Raw genomic sequence first — 21,611 nt, 5'->3', positions numbered from 1 at the left:
CAGCATCAGCCAAAAAAAAAAAAAAAAAAAAATCACACCATACCCTCCAATTGCCTGTCCAGTTCCTCCTTAAATTTATTTAACCTATCAACTTCCACAACGACAGATGGAAGTTTGTTCCAGCAATTAACAACCCGCTGGCTAAAGGCAAATTTCCGCACATCTATTCTACATCTATCCTTTCTTAATTTGAACTTATGTCCCCGTAGGTTCGTATTCTGAACAAGTGGGAGGATCCCATCAGAATTCAGCGTGCTCAACCCATTCAAGGCCTTATAGACCTCAATCAGATCACCGTGCAGGTGCCTAGTCTCCAGCCACTGCAATTTGCAGAACTTAAGCCTCTCTTGGTAAGAGGATCCCTTCATTCCCCTCACCAATCGTGTTGCTCTTCTCTGTACACGCTCAAGCAAATCTACATCCTTCCTAAAATGAGGCCTCCAGACCTGTACGCAGTACTCAAGACGTGGCCTGACCATTGCCTTATACAGAGGGACAATCACCTCCTTTTCCCTGCTAGCAAAATTCCTATATATCATTGACAAAACCCCATGACCTGCCCTAGCAGCCTGTCTACATTGCTCAGAAAACTTCATATCTGACTGCACAATTACTCCCAGGTCTTTTTCATTTTCTACCACCTTAAGTGTAGTACCACACAGTTGGTACGTTTCTCTGGGGTTACTTCTACCCATATGCAGTACTTTGCATTTGTCAAGGTTAAACTTCAGTTGCCACTTCTTAGCCCATCTGCCCAAATTATCTAGATCCTGTTGCAGTAGCACACTGCCATTACTGTCATTAACAACCCTGCCAACCTTCGTGTCATCTGCAAACTTCGACATTAAGCCTGATATACCTTCATCAATATCAGCATTTGTCCTTAACTTCATAAATGGCTTTAATTGGCTTTTAACTTATCCTTACTTTTGGTTTATACTGTATAAAAAAAATTAACGGGAACTAATAAAGTGAATGAAATGCTTTTATCCAAAAATTACAAGGAATTTAAAAAATTTAGACAGTACCTCATATAATATTCTATCTTGATGGGTTGATGACAACTTAGCTCTGCAAGAGAGGGAGAAAGACAGAGAGCAAAGAGCATAAATAAGGGTGAGATAAATATAAAAGATTAGAAATCTAAAATTTTAAGCAATTGCTATTCTATTATTAGGGTGAGATAAATTTAAAAAAAAAAATACAAATGAAATTATAACATTTCATATTTAAAATTAGTAGCAGCAAGCTTCTTTCTTGTATTAGTTAATTATTTAACCCAAAGGCAGTAAGAGAGGAGGTCAAACCAACAACTAGAGGCACAAATCTTACTTGACCTTCAATGACATTTCCCACCAGCTAAAACACACAGTAACCCATCACACAAACTGAGTTTTCACTAACAAAATTGACAATTTTCTGATCAATTTTATTTGCAACTATAAAGGAAATTAGAGTTTCAAAGCTTTGATTCATACCATCATTACAATTTCAGAAGGGATAATGAAGCACGCTGTAATCAAGGGCTAAAAACTAATTTTTAAACGTTTACTTTCAGTTAACTCAGTGAATTCAATCATGATTATACTCAAGAGCCATGCCTGAACATACAGGTTTTTCCATGGATATTTTTTGTCACGAAAATAGTACCTCTTCCAGGATTTCAAAAATTTTAATGCACATGCAGTATCTGAAACTGAAAATAAAATGATGAATGCATTCAATCAGTATCCCAAATAATGATCTACCATAGACCACTTAATTTCCATATTCCTTCAAGGACTTTCAATCTTTATAAATACATCAAGTATTAAGAATTGAAGAAGTGAAAGGTTTTGGTAGGGCAACAGATGGGCTGTGACAAAGGAAAAATTAAAACACATTCCATGCAACAAAAAGGAAAAGAAAATTTCTAATATATCGAACATTTCTACACCTGTGCATAGTATTGTCACCAGCATTAAAAATGAGAGATTAATAATAAAAAAATAATAATAATAACTTTCATTGTATTGAAGACTAATTTTTTTAAATGAAAATTCCAAACAAAAAAAGTATTGCAACTTACAGTATTTAGTGTCATGCATGAGTTGCAGATTGGGAAAGCAGAAGACACTTGCTGACATTACACCAGAATTTCTGCAGACAGCAATTTTTGGGAAATACATGTAAAGTAAGATCATTCTAGAGATAAAAGTAGAAGAGATGAAAAAAGGAAGAGGAAAAGTTGGTTCTGTGAGTTCAGAGTTGGAGAGTGAGTAGATGCTGATGTGTGGTGGCACATGTTCAAAGTAGTTTGAAGGGGGGAGGAGAGGGATGGAATTATAGATGCCAATTAAAAAGAACAGTGCCCATATAAATATCTATAGAAAAGGCACACAGCAGAAACTGAAAACATCTATGAGACACAGAGAGTGAACAGAATTTGTAAAGAGATAGATTATTAATTAACCTGATTATCCTCTTCTGAACAAAGTCTAAGTGCTTCAGAGAAGTTTTGGGGGGGACACCACCTCTGATGCAGAAAGAATATTAGAAGGTAGGTGGATTTGAGATTTGTACAAAGCTGTTTAGAAAAAAAGTAATAGTAGGAGTGAAAAATAAAACTCCAATTTTTTTTTTTTTTTTTTTTTTTTTTTGATGCAGAAGAACAACAAGAAATATTTCTGATATGTTCATGCCGAGAATGTATCACAATAACTGAGTTTTAGAAAGATTGGGAAGTTAAAGAAGTTTTCTTCGTGCCACTGGAAATCAGAATTAAAGGAAAGAAAGAAGGCAGATAGAGGATAGAAGCTGTATTTATGATGTATGTGCATAATAGTAAAATTATGGACAGGATTTCCAATTAGTGAAAGGAGGTCACTAACATACAAGATGAAAAGACTAGGGAAAAGAACTGAACCTCAAGGAACACAGGCATTAGTGGAGAAATTAGAAACAGAGAGCTATCTACTATCACCTGCAGTGAGTGGTCTGAGAGAAAACTGGATACCCAATTGCAAAAGATTGTCAGAAATCCACAAGATGGGAATTTGATTAACTGAGGTTCAGTTCTTTCCCCTAGTCTTTTCATCTTGTATGTTAGTGACCTCCTTTCACTAATTGGACATCCTCCATAATTTTGCTGATGATAGTATGTTTGAGTTTCACCTATTTTATCACTAAATTTTTCCAAAGATGAGTAACATAAGTCAATACATCAGCAGTGGATCAACACTGACACTTCCATCCTGGCAATCCAACCCAAGCACAGTACTAAGTACTATAGGTTCTAATACCTCTCGTGTTTGGGGTTCACATAAAAAAAAAAAAAAAAATATTGGCAATCACTGAGCAGATGGAAAATTAAGATACTTTAAAAGTTGATGGAAGCGTAAAGCTAAGTGCAATGGGTTGATAATTTTAAGCACAGATTCGTCACCCTTTTTTGGGAACTAGTTGGATATGACCACATTTCCATGCTGAAAGAAAAACACCAGTACAATAAGAAAGTGTAAAAAATTGACAAAACATGAGCAAGCTCAGGAGCAGAGGCATCAAAACTGTTCAGAATTCTCCTGACGTCCTTCTGTCACAGACCACTGGAGACAATGAGTGGAATGTATTTGGTATGGTAGAAAATGGCTTACAATGATTGTCAATACAAGTTAGCAGAAAACTAGGATGCTAAATGGTCAGCTTTACATTTAGCTGAGGATGCAACAGAACTATCTAGATGTAAGAGAAATAGGAGTACAGAGAGATAGAAGTTGCAGGCAAATAACTTTGGCAAGAGATCACAATGCTGGATAGAGGGCAACAGACAAGTTCTCTTAGCCTGTTCAAAATCAAGTTTTGATTGATCAATAACTATTTTACAATTGTTATGAGCTTTAGTGTAATCAGAAAATGAAGCTAGAATCTAGATAGAAGTTGACTGCAATATCAATATGCTACATTCTTATTTCAAACAGCTTTAACACAATTATTGTAAAACCAAGGACTAGATAAATGACAACAATTTTGGCTGAAACAAAGAATAAAGAATTTCATTTTCATTCATGCAACTTAAGTAAACATTAGAATAATAAGATTTGAAATGACAATACAACCAAGGAAAAGAGGAATATAAAGCATGCAGATCATCCTATTTAGCATTATTCTAATGCCAGAGGACATAAGACTGACAACAGTCACAAAAGATAAGAGACTATTGGAGAAGAGACTATCAGCAAGTTGTGATCTGAGTTTTTCCTATAGGATCACAAACACTGACTGTATACTTTGAAGGGCTGTTGGTGAGAAAAAGATCAAGAGTGTTGAAGTGTTTCATTAGAATTGTCTGTTCTATTATGTAAATGAATAAGTTGTGAAAGGTCAATAGTAATCACAAAAGGCTCAGCATATCTACCAGATGACTCCATTCAACTATAAATTTGAAATCGGCTGGAGTTGTGAACATTTCATACCTGCCAACTTTTGGCTTTCAAAAATTTAATGATCAAAGCATTTGTAAGCAGGGGAAAAACAGGAGATTTTTGGGCCAAAACAGGAGGCTTTTCAAAAAGCAACAGTGCTTCTTTAAAAAAAAAGAGAGGAAAGGTGAAGATTTTTATAAAAACAAAGAAGGAAATTTTTTTTTGTAGTCTACATGGCACTAGAAATTAAATTTCACTGGCAAAATACATATTTTAATTCAAAATTTAGCCATAGGATTGTTTACCAGTACAACATAAACACTGACTTTTAAACATTAGCTTACCTAGTTTTTCTGTTAATGAAATTCTGTTTGGATTGTCCATTAGACATCAACTGATTTTGAGTATTTCAAGAAAGATGCTATTGCAGACTTTGCCCTCTTCAGAAATGTTGAGTCAAAGTTTTCTTAATAATAATGGCCCTGCTTGGCTGGCAGGACCATTTCTAAATCTTCACCAAAAGAAGATCTGAATTTAGTTTTGGTTTTCCAACATAGCACCAAACATCAAGATAGAGAAGTCCTTTGTTTCTCTCCCACTCAGCACTGCTATGAGGAATTGTTAAAATGCCAAACATGGTCTGGGATAATCTGTTATATTTCAAGCATCTTGTGCACTTGTCAATTCTCCAACTAAGGACCACTGCAAATGGGGTTTTTATTTTTTCATAATAGTATCTAGTAGATTTTCACACTGAAACTGACAGAACTGATGCTGGAAAATATCTAATGCTTCATCTATTACTTTATTTTAGCATTAGTAGAGGCATATGATGCAAGAAAGCAAGCTTATGCAGCATCAACAAGAAAAAAAAAAAAAACCAAAACACTTCCACTTCACCCCTCCATTCATTTGAAATACCTGTCCAGCTGAGCCTTAAATTTATTTAGGCTATCAACTTCCACAACAAGGGATGGAAGTCTATTCCACCAACCAACTACCCGCTGGCTAAAGGCAAATTTCCGCACATCTATCCTACATCTGTCTTTCTCAATTTGAATTTATGCCCTCTAAGGTGATTATTCTGAGCAAGAGGAAGAATCCCATCAGCACTGAGCATGCTCAAACCATTCAAGGCTTTATACACCTCTATCAGATCACCTCACCGGTGCCTAGTCTCCAGATACTGTAATTCGCAAAACTTAAGCCTTTCTTCGTAAGAGCAATCCTTTGTTCCATTCACTAATCTTGCTGCCCTTCTCTGTACTCGTTCCAGCAGCTCTACATCCTTCTTGAAATGAGGCCTCCAGACCTGTATACAGTACTCAAGGTGTGGCCTGACCATTGCCTTATACAAGGGAATAATCACCTCCTTATCCCTGCTAGAAAAATTCCTGTATGTCATTGACAACACACCATGAGATACTCTTGCAGCCTGTCTGCACTGCTCAAAAAACTTCATATCTGACTGCACAATTCCCCCAGGTCTTTTTCATTCTCCAGTACTCTGAGTGTATACTGCACAGTTGGTTTGTTATGCTGGGGTTACTGCTGCCCATATGCAGTCCTTTGCATTTGTCAATGCTAAACTTCAGTTGCCATATCTCAGCCCATCTGCCCAACTTTTCTAGATCCTGATGCAGTAGCATACTGTCATTAACAACCCTGCCAACCTTTGTATCATCTACAAATGTGGACATTAAGCCTGATATACCTTCATCAATATCATTGATAAATATAGAAACCACAATGGGCCCAACACAGAGTCCTGGGGAACTCCACTAATAACATTAGTCCACAAAGAGCAGTCCATTGATTACCACTCTTTCTTCTCCCACTCAACCATCCCTTTAACCATAGCAGCAACTTGCTTAATGCCATAATGCCCCAATTTGTACAGCAGTCTTCCACATACAACAGTATCAAAAGCGTTCCTGAAATCCAAGTATTTGATATCAAAATTATTTTTTGCATCCACTTCCTTTGTGACAAATCATAGTATACAATCAAATTGAACAGGCAAGATTTCCCCTTAACAAAGCCATGCTGTGACTGAACTATAGCTGCAGTCTTGTCTGGATGATCCTGCATTGCCTTTTTAACCAGAGACTCCATTACTTTCCCCAGAATAGAAGGTAAACAAACAGATCTGTAATTGCTCGTGTCACCCTTTGTGAATTGGGGATATGCAGTATTTGCACATCTCCAGCCCGTGGGGGCCTCCCCTGAATCCATGGATTCTCTCATAATTATGATTTCCTTACTTCCTCTGTTGCCTCCTTTAACATAACTCAATAGATCCTATCCACCCCAGGCACCTTTCTTATGTTTAACTTCAACAATGCTTTGCTCTCAGCTATTACAAAATCATTTAGCCCTCTGAGTTTGATAAACCTCTAGCCTTCACTTCCCTTCAGTATTCCTTACGCATGAATACAGATGCAAAATACTCGTTCAGTTTGTCAGCTACCTAAGCAGGATCATCAACATCGAACCATTGATATCAAGTGGACCAATCTGATTCACCCCTTCCTTCTAGAGTTTATATATGTAAAGAAGTCTTTGCTATTTTTCTTTGCATCCTTTGTCAAAGATTTCTCATAATCTACCTTCACTTGCCTAACCTCCTTCGTGACTTGATTACAGACTAGCCTATATCTACAACAGGCTTCTGCATTGCCTGATAATTTATATGCATCCCATGCATTTTTCTTCTCTGCCAAGAGTCTTAGTTCATCTGTCAGCCATCATCCATTTAGGTCTAAATCTTGAACAGTATTTCTTAGTTGGTATGAAAAGCCTAGTAACTTCCAAGACTAATTCCTTGAATTCTTCTGATTTACAATTTGCTGTTGCTAACATCATCAGTTGGTACCACTCTATAGAATTTAAAAACTGTCTGAGACCACTGTAGTCACCTTTGCAAAAGCAAAACCATTCTCCTGATGTTAGTTACATTTTTAAGTAAATCCCACATCAGTTCCATGTGATCACTGCCATCTAGTGGTTCTTTTATCTGCAGATTTTTAATGCATGAATAATCACTACTGATAATCATATTAAGACTGTTACTCCCTCTTGCTGCCTCTAGAACATGCTGCTGTAGAAAATAATCGTTCAACAAATCCACAAAAGTGTTGCTAGTGTGTGAGTGACCAACCCAGAGATCCAGTCAATATCTGGGAAGCTAAAATCCCCCATTACAAGACATTCTAATTTACTGTCCCACTTTATTTCTCTGTACAGTCATTTTTTGTACTCCTCAGAGTTATTATGCCTATAACACACTCCTTTCATTTTTGCTTAAGTCACACCAAACTGACTCAACATTGCACTGGCCACCCATGTCAACTGCTTTAGATTTTGTGTTTCTTAGCTAACAGCATAACCCCTTCTCCCTTCCTGTCCTGTCTATCATGTCTGTACACATTGTACTCCCCAAATTCAAATTCTAGATTCCTTATATGTGTGACACCATGTTTCTGATATCCCGACCAGCACTTCAAATTCAAAATTTATTTACTATACTCCTAGCTAGGATTTCCATAAACTCATATTTCTATGGCTGGATTAAAGGACACTCAAAAATAATTAATGACACCACACTCTAACTCTCACTCCACCCCCCTCCCACACCAAAAAACAAAAATTGAATGATTTTTTAGTTAATAATTAAACATATTGTTTATATTTTTTAGATTTTGGTTTAAAAATTATAGTTTTCATATAGACTATAAATATTTGCAAATTTTAGTTTAATTTAGAATTTAAAATATTTAATGGTAAAACAATGGCTTTCTATGGGAAATCATATGGATTGATATTTAAGGATAATGAACAATATCGATGATATAAAAAACATGAATTGATCCAAATATTTTAACGTAAGTTTAGTGCATTAAGTGACATCAAGCTAAAGTAATTTTAGGTAGGTGAAAAAAAGTGAAACCAAAACAAACCATACTGGTTTAATAGCTAGAAATCATTCACATTGAATGTATTTTGTACTACTTCAAGCAGCCTTAAGAACTTTGGCATCATTTTTAATTTTCTCTGAAAAATCTAAACAATTATCTTTAAAATTGAAGTAGATCATTAGTTCACTTTTTATGAGTGAAACTGAACATATATTTCGCCCATCCATCCACTTCGAGTTCATTACACTAAAAATCTTTTCTGAATTTGCCAAAATCTCTGGCACTGAAAAAACATATGAAATGACTTTGAAAATATTTGAAAGCTTAAAATCAACACTTTCAAAATTAAATGCCATTGTCTCGAAGTACCTGAACAAATTTTACATTTTTCAGAGGTTGACACAGTTTCATAATTTGTTTTCAGTAATGAAACCTCATCAAATAAATCATTCATATCAACTTTAGTTTTTCTATTAATTTAAAATATTCTGCTACTTCAACAAATGTCACACAGAAATAAGAAATGCAGAACTGGAATTTGGGGAGTACAATGTCTACAGAAAGGATAGACAGGATAGGAAGGGAGGAGGGGTTATGCTATTAGTTAAAAAACACATAAAATCCAAGGAAGTGAAGCCAGTCGACATCGCTGGACAGTGCAGTGTCGAGTCAGTTTGGTGTGACATAAGCATTGGGAGATCAAAATTGAGAGTAGGAGTGTGCTATAGGCCTAATGACTCTGATGAGTATAACAAGAAACTGTTCGGAGAAATAGAGTGGGCCAGTAAATCAGAGAGTCTTATAATGGGGGATTTTAATTTCCCAGATATTGACTGGAATTTGGGGGCTGGTCACTCAAACAGTAGCAAGGCTTTTGTGGATTTATTGGATGATTGTTTTCTACATCAGCATGTTCGGGAGGCAACTAGAGGGAGTAATACTCTTGATTTGATTATCAGTAGTGATTCTTCATGCATTAAGAATCTGCAGATAAATGAACCACTTGGTGGCAGTGATCACAGTGTGCTGAAGTGGGAGTTACTCAAAGAGGTAACTACCATTAGGGGTAAAGGGAAGGGGTATTGCTTTCGTAAAGGCGACTACAATGGACTGAGACAGTATTTAAATTCTATACAGTGGGATCAACTGATGATATTGCCAACAGCAAATTCAAAATGGGAAGCATTCAAAGAACTTATCGTGGAAGCTACTAGGCTTTACATACCAACTAAGAAATATTGTTCAAGGTTTAGGCCTAAATGGTTGTCAGATGAACTAATGAGGCATATGGCAGAGAAGAAAAATGCATGGGATACATACAAATTAACACGTGACACGGACGCCTATGATAGATACAAGTTGATCTGTAACCAAGTTACAAAGGAGGTTAGGCAGGCGAAGGCAGATTACGAGAGATCCTTGGCAAGGGATGCGAAGAAAAACAGCAAAGAGTTCTTTACTTATGTAAACTCTAGAAGGAAGGGGATGAATCAGATTGGTCCACTTGAGATCGATGGGTCAACTGTTGATGACCCTGCTCGGGTAGCTAACAAACTAAATGAATATTTTGCATCGACATTCACACATGAGGAGTTATTCAGCGAGGGGAATGCCAGAGGTGTATTCAACTCTAGCAGTAAGCTAGAGAATCTTGTAATAACTGAGAGCAAAGTGGAGGAGAAATTGTTGAAGATAAACACAAGAAAGGCACCTGGGGTGGATGGGATCTATCCAGTTATATTAAAGGAGGCAGCAAAGGAGGTAAGCAAACCCTTAGCCATAATTATGAGAGCTTCCTTGGACTCAGGGGAGGTACCCATTGACTGGAGATGTGCAAATGTGACCCCAATTCACAAAGGGGGATCAAAGGCTGACACAAGTAATTATAGACCTGTGAGTTTAACTTCTGTTCCCGGAAAATTAATGGAGGCACTGGTGAAAGAAGCACTGCAGGATCATCTAGACAAGACTTCAGTTATAGCTAGGACACAGCATGGTTTTGTTAAGCTTGCCTGACCAATTTGATTGGATACTATGATGCAGTCACAAAAGAACTGGATGCAGGGAATAACTTTGATATTATATACTTGGATCTTAGAAAGGCTTTTGATACTGTTGCACATGGAAGACTGCTGCACAAATTGGAGCAGTGTGGCATTGGAGGCAAGTTGCTGCTATGAATAAAGGGGTGGTTGAGGGGGAGAAGACAGAGAGTGGTAATCAATGGACACTGCTCATCGTGGACTAATGTTATTAGTGGAGTCCCTCAGGGTTCAGTATTGGGGCCTTTATTGTTTTCTGTATTTATAAATGATATTGATGATGGTATATCAGGCTTAATGTCCAAGTTTGCAGACGATACGAAGGTTGGCAGGGTTGTCAAGGACACTACTGACACTATGCTGCTGCAACAGGATTTGGAAAGGTTGAGCAGATGGGCTTCGAGGTGGCAAATGAAGTTTAACATTGACAAATGTAAAGTACTACATATGGGAAACAGCAACCCCAGAGCAACGTATCAACTCTGTGGTACTACACTGACAGTGGTAGAGAATGAAAGGGACCTGGGGGTGGTGGTGCAGGCAGATATGAAGTTCTCTGAGCAGTGCAGACGAGCTGCAAGAGTAGCTCATGGTGTATTGTCAATGATATATAGGAATTTTTCTAGCAGGGATAAGGAGGTGATTATTCCCTTGTATAAGGCAATGGTCAGGCCACACCTAGAGTACTGTATACAGGCCTGGAGGCCTCATTTCAGGAAGGATGTAGAGCTGCTGGAACGAGTACAGAGAAGGGCAACTAGATTGGTGAATGGGACAAAGGGGTTCTCTTACGAAGAAAGGCTTAAGTTTTGCAAATTACAGTGTCTGGAAACTAGGCACCAGCGGGGTGATCTGATAGAGGTGTACAAAGCCTTGAATGGTTTGAGCATGCTCAATGCTGATGGGATTCTTCCTCTAGCTCAGAAAAATCACCTGAGAGGGCATAAATTCAAATTGAGGAAAGACAGATGTAGGATAGATGTGCGGAAATTTGCCTTTAGCCAGCGGGTGGTTGGTGGGTGGAACAGACTTCCATCCCTTGTCGTGGAAGTTGATAGCCTAAATAAGTTTAAGGCTCAGCTGGACAGGTATTTCGAACGAACAGAGGGGTGAAGTGGAAGTGGTTATTTTTATTTATTTATGTTACTTTTTTTTTTTTTTTTTTGGCTGATGCTGCATAAGCTTGCTTTCTTGCATCAAATGCCTCTACTAATGCTAATGCTAATGCTAATGCTAAATTAGTCAGTTAGGACAACCATTTTTAAAACTTAATTTGCCAAGTTTCAAAAAACGGGGTATTTTCATTAAAATTAAATTTCCTTCCTAAATATTTCAATGCATCATTATAAAATGCTTTGAAATCATTTATTACTGTACTACAGGATCTAATTTCTGAAAATTTCTAATTTAACTACAGGGTCTAATTTCTGAAAATGCTGATGAACTCTATACCCAAAAAATTCTTGATCACGACAATCTTCAGTGAATTTTTTAGATCATTCATTATATAAAAATATCACTGGCACACGTTTCATTCTTTTCAAGCTCTTTTATTACTTTGAAAATTATTTCGATCACATACATTGAGAAAATAAAATATAATTCTATAATTATAGGGACCACTGTTGAATTTTCATTAATCTGACGGATTTTAAAAAGCTGTTTGGAATAGTCTTTAGGTTTGCTTATGAAATAAAAGCCTTCCATGAAAGCAAAATTCGTTCTATGCATGGTTGTAAAGAAAGCCATCTAGTTGGTACATTCTATAAAATTTCCTTAAACTCTATACTCATGAAATTCTTTAAGGTTATCCCTTTTAGCTTAAACAGAAAAGTTACCATATATTTTCGAGACAATATTTTCTATATCAATATCTAAATTACCAAAAGCATATTTAGCTAAATTACGAATAATGTGATCATGGCAATCTGCTTTAATTACATCTTCATTTAATTTCTTAATATTTTGGAATAAGGATTTATTACTCCCAAAATTACAATTTGCATTTTCTGCACTGAAACTAGATACCCTTTGCCAATCCAATCCTAAATTACTCATTGAATTTTTTAGACACTCAAACATTGCATTGCAGGATCATCTAGATAAGACTGCAGCAATAATTCAGACACAGCATAGGTTTGTTAAGGGAAAGTCTTGTCTGACAAATTTGATAGGATATTATGATGTGGTTACAAAGGAACTGGATGCAAAAAATAATTTTGATATCATATATTTGGATTTCAGGAAAGCTTTTGACACCGCTGCGCATGAAAGACTATTGTACAAATTGGAGCAGAATGGTATTAAGGGTAAGTTGCTACAATGGATAAAAGGATGGTTAAGTGGGAGAAGACAGAGGGTGGTAATCAATGGGTGCTGCTCTTCGCGGACTAATGTTATTAGTGGAGTCCAACAGGGTTTGGTGTTAGGTCCACTGTTGTTTTGTATATTTATCAATGATATTGATGAAGGTATATCAGGCTTAATGTCGAAGTTTGCAGATGATACAAAGTTTGGCAGGGTTGTTAATGACAGTAATGGCAGTGTGCTACTGCAACAGGATCTAGATAATTTGGGCAGATGGGCTAAGAAGTGGCACCTGAATTTAAACCTTGACAAATGCAAAGTACTGCATATGGGTAGAAGTAACCCCAGAGAAACGTACCAACTGTGTGGTACCTACACTTAAGGTGATAGAAAATGAAAAAGACCTGAGAGTAATTGTGCAGTCAGATATGAAGTTTTCTGAGCAATGCAGACAGGCTGCCAGGGCAGGTCATGGGGTTTTGTCAATGATACATAGGAATTTTGCTAGCAGGGAGAAGGAGGTGATTGTTCCTCTGTATAAGGCAATGGTCAGGCCACGCCTTGAGTACTGCGTACAGGTCTGGAGCCTTATTTTAGGAAGGATGTAGATTTACTTGAGCGTGTACAGAGAAGGGCAACAAGATTTGTGAGGGGAATGAAGGGATCCTCTTACCAAGAGAGGCTTAAGTTCTGCAAATTGCAGTGGCTGGAGACTAGGCACCTGCACGGTGATCTGATTGAGGTATATAAGGCCTTGAATGGGTTGAGCATGCTGAATTCTGATGGGATCCTTCCACTTGTTCAGATTACGAACCTAAGGGGGCATAAATTCAAATTAAGAAAAGACAGATGTAGAATAGATGTGTGGAAATTTGCCTTTAGCCAGTGGGTGGTTAATTGCTGGAACAAACTTCCATCTGTCGTGGAAGTTGATAGGTTGAATAAATTTAAGGAGGAACTGGACAGGCATTTGGAGGCAATGGTGTGATTTTTTTTTTTGGCTGATGCTGCATAAGCTCATACATTTGCTTTCTTGCATCACATGCCACTACTGCTACATTCTATCTGCACTTTCATCAGCATTTTCAAAAAAAATCAACTAAATAGTTTGTAGGACCATATTCTTTGTTGAAGTACTGAATTGACAAAGGAAAGAAACATTTTCATATTCTTTCTATTAGAAGCATCAATCTGTAAACAATAAAATAATGGTGGATCATGATGTTTTAAATCATCCAAAACAATTTGCAATGCTTTTTTACCTAAAACATTACAAACAATGGCAGCAGATTTAGTACTTCCACATATTTTTGGTGCAATTTTTGAATAATTGTAAAGTTAGAGTTTAATTTCGTGCTACAATCGAATGAGTTATAAGAATGGTGATGCTTAATTGAATGATAAATATGAGTTATTTCAACTGCAGTAGCTAAATCCTCTTCTTTCGTAATCTTTTTCACAAGAAACCTATCAAGAAGATTTGAAGAATTTGCTGATTTTTGAGCTTGTGAGTCTTTATGCTGCTGTTGTTGTTGTTGTTATTTGGTTTTTAGGAGCATTAGCAACTAAGGCCATATTGCTCCGGAGTCTTTATGCTGAGTAACTGCTAAGTGCCCATATAACCAACTTTAAATACATTTCTGCATAGGAGACATTTCACCTCATGAGGATCATTTGTTGAAGCTTGCCATTCGTATGCTTGCTCCCAGTTTTTGTTATAAAAACAAAGCCTCCTCTTCTTTTTTGGGAGAAATTCCATTTTTGATGGTTAAAAAATAAAATATGTTTGTATATAAATAAATAATAATAATTTTCTGTTTATACTCCAGCACAACAACCAAGTCAGTAGAGTTTACAATAAATCGTCAATACAAATATTTATCGTATTTATTAGTCACGGGCTCGAACCCCGGTCCACTCAAGGAATGTGTGTTATTCACTCTCGCTCCTTGGCTACGTCAAGCCTAATAATATGAAATATGTAGGTACCTATAACCGTATAAATGAAATAGATAAATGTTTCTTTGTAAAGTTATAGGAAAAACAGTTTAAACAAAGCCATTGAATTCCATATTATAAAAAGTGATTTTTCCAATAACTATGATTTTATTAATTATCTACCAGTTGCAAGATTTTCATGAAAATTAGATCATGGCCACACATGTGCAAGTTTTTATGCTTTGTCAAAAAAATATAATTTCATCGAGAAGTATGAAGTTAAGTGCATGATGTTCGTGAAACTACATATATGATAGAATAGGTTAAGATTATCTCTTTATTATTCATTTCTCAGTGGTGGATTTTGCATTTGAGGAGGTTTTTAACATATCTCCTGTTAAAGCTTTGAGCTAAAACTATGAAATGAAATCGTAATTTTTTGTTGGTTTGGGGGATCCTGCACATGTGGGATCCGAAGTGTATACCTGTGCGGAAATCTTCCACTGGCATTACGAGGCACACGCATCGAAAAACGAAAATAAAAGACAAATCCGTCCTTTCTTGTTTCAATAAATGACGACAGTTTGACTAAAATAAAAGATTGTCCTCTGAAATAAAGGGCGTCTGGCAACCCTACTCCTAGCACTGATGTACATGCAAGTATACATGCACCATCTACTCATACTCTTAGTTACTTGAACACAGCCCATATATTTACTTGTTCCACGATGACTCTCAACAGTTCTTGAAATCCCCAACACTCTGCTTTCCAGGTTGCTGCTCATTCCATCAGAAGTGGTGCAAGAATCACTTTCTCCTCTGCCTGCAGTTATTGTTAATCTAGTAGTTTGCATTCCCCTTCCCCCAAGTTTGCAGTTTTGATCTACTGCACCAGGAAGTGTAACCTAAGCTTATTCATCAATAGTTTGTGAATGTTGCAGGAGGTGTAAACTATCCTGTTGAATTTAAAATTTATTGTTACTGACTAATCATCAAGAATTTCTTTGAAATATACTAAACAGTGCAGTAGAATCACCAAAAAAAAATTTATATGAAATATATATATTTTTTCTCTGAAATATAAATTTGCCAATGATAATAATGATTACTTTTATTCATTGTGAATGTAATACTTAAAAGAATATGATAACAGCATTTTCTAAGGTTTTATATTTACAAGTCTGAATTTTGTATTCCACATCATACATGAAAAGAGAAAATTAATGCCCAAATTTTAAATTTAGCTAATTTTCAAAGAGGCCAAATATTAAGTTAATTTTGCCTTCCATTTATAACAATATTACAAACAACCTTAAATATTTCATAACTCCACTTACTTCCCACATTTTAAGTGATGAAACCTGGAACAATGAACACCAAGAAGTAATTTGCAATACTGTTCTCCTGCCATCTGCTGACTAACTGCTAAGCACTTCTGCAATTCTGCCAATGTATATTCCTCAGAGGAAACTGAAGTACTATATGTTAATCAATGCAATAAAAATCTGGATATTAAATTTAAATTATAAATTAACTATTTCTAAAGTAAAAGATTGTTAAGTTTTCATAAGAAATTCATGCTAAAGAACAGTGTTAATGTGAGCTTTGGGATGAAAACTAGTGTACTTTTATCTGGTTAATTTTATTACATCAAGGGACTGATTATATATGCAAGAGAGAATAGCAGAGATATCTAAAGCTCAGGACAGAGTAGACTCTCTTCTCATGAATTATTCTGAGTTTTTCAGCACCAAAAACATGCAAATTGGGATATGGAAGATATACTATATATCTTCCATATGGTATAAGCAATAATAAATACAGTACAAGCATAATTGGTATTATGCTTGTAAAAAGTCATGAAAAATGTTGAAAAAAAGTCGCGAGTTAGGGTTGAATGTGAAAGTGTCTGCAATTCTGCCAAGAAACGATAGGAGGGAGTATATGATGAGAGCCTTGTTGATCAATTCAGCCCTGGAGAGATTGTGCAAGGCTCAAGGGGTAGAATTTTTTTTTAGCCTGGTCTGTGCTTGTTGACAGGAGAGACTGCTTCTACAGGGATGGGGTACACTTAAATAGAAAGGGTGCAAGAATATTTGTTTTTTTTTTTTTTTTTTTTATGTGAACCCCAAACACGAGAGGTATTAGAACCTATAGTACTTAGTACCGTGCTTGGGTTTGAGGTTAAGAAGACGAAAGGAGATATTTGTTGACATTGGACTTGAACTTCTGTAGATTGTAATTTTCAGGAAATACGTATGAAGGAAGGTTGTTCCAGAAAACGGCAGTTGAATGAATAAATGAGGAAGATGAAAAGTTGGTTCTGTGGGTTTGAGGTTGGACAGTAAATGGATGTTGGCTAGTGGCAGCACGTGTTCGGACTGTTTTGAAAGAGAGAGCAGGAATTATAGAAGCCAATTCAGAAGAACAGTGCCCATGGAAGTATCTGTAGAAGAGGCATGCAGCAGAAACAGTGCGTCTATGAGAAAGCGAGTGGAGAGACTCTGTTAGAGATGAATCATTAATTAACCTAACTGCCCTCTTCTGAATGGAATCAAGAAGCCTGAGAGAGGTTTTGGGGGCACCACCCCAGATGTGGGAACAATATTCCATGGCAGGGCGGATTTGCGATTTATACAGAGTGAGCAGCTGTTTGGGAGAAAAGTAACGCCGAGAGCGAAAGAGAAAACCAAGTTTTTTAGATGCAGAGGAAGCAATATTAGTAATGTGCTTGTGCCAAGAGAGATTAGAAGTCAGGGTAATCCCCAAAAGAGATATATCATTTTGCCTAGAAATCAGAGTGTCACTAAAGATAAGCATAGGAGCAGAAGAATCCTTTTTGCGAGATATAAGACAAGATTGAGTTTTAGAAGGGTTGAAATCAACTAAGTTGTCTTTGCCCCACTGGAGAATTACCTGAAGATCGGCATTTAAGGAATTGGCAGCAGATTTTCGAGAACTTGAAGCTGATTGAGCTGGACAAGGTTTCTCAAAATGGAAAGTTGAATGCAATGTGCTATCATCGGCAAAACTATGGATAGGATTTCCAGTCAATGGGAGAAGGTCATTGATATACAAGAGGAAAAGAGTGGGGGGAAAGAACTGAACCTTGGGGGACACCGGCATTAGTGGAGAAGTTAGAAGACAGAGAGCCATCTACCATCACCCTCAGTGAGCGATCAGAGAGAAAACTGGATAACCAATTACTAAAAACAGTTGGCAAACCATAAGATGGAAGCTTGTTTAGAAGACCTTTATGCCAAACACGATCAAAAGCCTTTGAGATGTCAAGAGCAACTACTTGTGTTTCACCAAACCTTTCCATTGAATTAGTCCATAAATGGGTAACATAAGCCAGAATATCACCAGTGGATCGACACTGATGGAATCCATACTGGTGATCGTTGATCAGACGGAAGGTTTCTAGGTAGTTTAAGAGTTGGCGGTTAATTGATTTCTCCATTACTTTAGAAAGAGTAGAAGTAATTGCAATGGGACGATAATTGGATGGGAGGGATTTGTCACCCTGTTTAGGAACTGGCTGGATATGAGCAAATTTCCAAGGAGAAGGAAAAACACCTTTGGAATAAGAAAGTGAAAAAAGGCAGCAAAGAATAGGAGTAAGTTCAGGAGCACAGGTTTTCAGAACAAGTGGAGAAATACCATCAGGACCTGGAGCTTTCTTAGCATCGAGATTCATCAAAATCCTTCTGATATCCTTTTGACGGAAGACCACAGGAGGCATTGAATGGAGCGTGTTAGGAATGGTGGGAGGTGTTTTACCAAGATCATTAATACATGAGCTCGAAGAAAAATGGGATGCTAGCAGGTCAGCTTTATCCTTGGCTGAAGTGACAACAGAACCATCTGGTTTGGACAGAGGTGGGAGCAGAGATGGGCAAAAGTTGCGGCCAATAGCTTTGGCAAGAGACCAGAATGCTCGGCTACCATTAGGGCAAGAAGCAAGTTTTCTACTCTTAGCCTGTTCAAACTCTAGTTTGGACTGATTAATAACTGCTTTACAATTGTTGCGAGCTTTGGTGTAGGCAGAAAATGAAACTGAAGAATTAGAAATAAGCCAATTACGATATGCAACGTTCTTCTCTTGGACAGCCTTAGCACATTTATTGGAAAACCAAGGTTTAGATAAAGGACGAGATTTTAAAGTGGAGTGTGGGATAAAGGATTCCATTCCTGCAAGAATAATTTCACTGACACGATCTGAGCAAACGTTGACATCAGAAGTTTTGAAACAGTAATCAGTCCAAGGAAAAGAAGAAAAGAAGTCACGCAGGTCATCCCATTTTGCATTCTTGTAATGCCAAACAATACGAGGTTGGGAATAGCCATGAGATAAAGGTTCCATTGGAGAACAGACAATCACCAAGTTGTGATCTGAAGTGCCTAAAGGACCTCTCACTTCAACCTTGTACTTAGAAGGGTTGTTTGTGAGAAAAAGATCAAGCGTATTGGCTGTATGATTAGGATTGTCCGGTATTCTTGTAGGTAAATGAACAATCAGTGCTAGGTCATTAGTAATTGCAAAAGCCTCAGCATCTCGACCTGCTGGGTTGGTGTGACTAGAAAACGGAAGCCAGCTGGAGTTGTGAACGTTAAAATCACCAAGGAAAATTATCTCACTGTTAGGAAAGTTGGACTAGAGAAAGTCAAGTTGCAAATAGAGGAAGTCAAAGAGCTCCAAGTGATTAGTGGAGTTGGGAGAACGGTAGAGACAACAGATGAATTTTACACAATGAGGTAGAGAGATTTTAAGCCAGAGAATATCAAAGAGAGGAGATTCCAAATTGCCAAGTCTCTGACAGGGAATATCAGAACGGACATATGCACAAGTACCACCTTTGAGGCGAAAGGAATCATACAGCAAATAATTTGGACATCTGAGATGAGCAGTAGTTGAATCAACTGATAACTGAGATTCAGTCAGAAAAAGTACATGGGGTTTGGAAGACTGAAAGTGGAAATGGACATCGTTGAGATTAGAATTGAGACCACGTATATTTGTGAAATGAATTAGGAAGTCCTTGGGAGGTTTAGATCTTTTCGCAGATAAGCTTGCTCTATTATTTTGACAATTCATGGTGTATTCAATAGTAAGAAAAAGTGGGTGGGACATGCTGTATGAAGTAATGAAATTTTTTGGATATGGCGTACATGTGGTAAGAATATACCCAGATCCTTGACATAACGTGGCCTCGACAATGCTCCCCGCATACACACTACTCGGACTCCCTCCAGTCACTATCTGGCAGAGTAGAGGTAGCAAGATTATACACTAGCTGATCCGGAAGCTTCCTAGAGAGTTACCAATAGGTTCAGTGTGGTGTACTAACTAGCGGCCGGCCTGCGAACACCGTTTTAGAGCTGTACCCTCGAAATGTAAGGAATATTGGATCTCGCCACGACATTCATCATAACCTCAAAAATAATCAATCATACTGCATGATGGAAGAGATAGGGAAGGGTTGGCCGGAACTTAGCTCTAGAGACTAAGCATGGGTTCCACCACTTCAAGCCTTCAATAAGCAAAGTGGTGGTATTTCACCGGTTGATGAGAGTCATCTACCACCTAGTACTGCCTGGTAACATAGAGGGGCGGCATTCCTCCATGTGGTGTGGGCGCCACACCTCGACCCCTGCTTACGTTGGTTCACACCTGGGTGGTCACCCACCATGTACTTGTGCATGAAGGTTATACCCAGGATTACTAACAGTCCCACCATCGTGAAGGTGCAAGCAGAGGATTTGGCTGTCATAGACCATCCGGACTTCGCCAAAATTGAGTCCACTTAGACTTGAGTGTCACCCGAATATCAGTTCCATCAGCGTTTTAGACTCCCAGGTAGCAAGAACAGCTTGTCTGGCATATCTGAGAGAATGTCTGTGACAACCTCAAGGACCCCGTGTTGATGATATCGAGGCAGTGTTAGGTGGGTTGGTAAACTTTTAGCTTGGGGGGATATACACAGACTAAAAGGTTAACAGTGGCCACAGGCAGAGGAGGCAAAACTGATTCTTGCACTGCTTCTATTAGAATGAGCAGCAGCCTGGAAAGCAAGGAAATGGTGATTTGGTGATTTCCAGCACTACTGGGAGTCAAAGTGGAACAAATAAATACATGGGCTATGTTAGGGTAACTAAGAGTAGAAACAGCACATGTATACTTGCATGTACACCAATGCTAGGAGTATAGTTAATAAATTTGATGAGCTTGAAGTGCTAGTCAAAACATAAGGCAGATATTGTTGGGATATCAGAGACGGGTTGTCACACGGACATAAGCAGAGCAGAATTGTAATTTGGGGAGTACAATGTGTACAGAAGGGATAGACAGAACAGGAAGGGAGGAGGGGTTATGCTGTTAGTTAAGAAACACATATTAGGTTGGTCCACTTAACATAGATGGTTTGACTATTGATGATCCTGCTCAAGTAGCTGATAAACTAAATGAGTATTTTGCATCTACATTCACACATGAGGAGTTATTCAATGAGGGGAGTGCCAGAAGTTTATCAAACTCTAATAGGGAGCTAAGTGATTTTGTAATAACTGAGAGCAAAGTGGAGGAGAAATTGTTGAAGTTAAACATAAAAAAGGCAGGGCAACAAGATTGGTGAGGGGAACAAAGGGGCGCTCTTACCAAGAAAGGCTTAAGTTCTGCAAATTGCAGCACCTGGAGAGTCAACACCTGCGGGGTGATCTTGATTGATGTGTATAAGGCCTTGGGTTGAGCAAGCTGAATGCCGATGGGATTCTTCCTCTTGCTCAGATTAAGAACCTGAGGGTGCAAAGATTCAAATTGAGGAAAGACAGTTGTAGAATAGATGTGCAGAAATTTGCCTTTAGCCAGCGGGTAGTTGATTGGTGGAACAGACTTCCATCTTTTGTTGTGGAGGTTGATAGCCTAAATAGATTTAAGGCTGAGATGGACAGGCATTTGGAATGAATGGAGGAGTGAAATGAGAGGGGTTTTTTTTGGCTGATGCTGC

The 21,611-nt window shown here is 37.7% G+C and overlaps 1 protein-coding gene across 1 annotated transcript in view; it reads right to left on the bottom strand.

Annotated features, from left to right (window-relative positions):
- Positions 1 to 21,611, bottom strand: part of LOC150088402 (protein phosphatase 1 regulatory subunit 36-like) — a 189,208-nt gene that overhangs the window by 84,605 nt on the left and 82,992 nt on the right. Inside the window, exons 5-6 of the mRNA XM_090370147.1 lie at positions 15,942 to 16,082; positions 1,029 to 1,071 (exon numbers count right to left, since the gene is read on the bottom strand). Coding sequence (XP_090226273.1) covers positions 1,029 to 1,071; positions 15,942 to 16,082 — 184 coding nt within the window. The remainder of the gene's footprint in view (positions 1 to 1,028; positions 1,072 to 15,941; positions 16,083 to 21,611) is intronic.

Source organism: Mastigoproctus giganteus, chromosome 3 (assembly GCF_048544385.1).
Source record: "Mastigoproctus giganteus isolate SK-2022 chromosome 3, ASM4854438v1, whole genome shotgun sequence".
NCBI classification, from domain to species: Eukaryota; Metazoa; Arthropoda; class Arachnida; order Uropygi; family Thelyphonidae; genus Mastigoproctus; species Mastigoproctus giganteus.
This window is presented reverse-complemented; position numbering and strand designations above follow the sequence as displayed.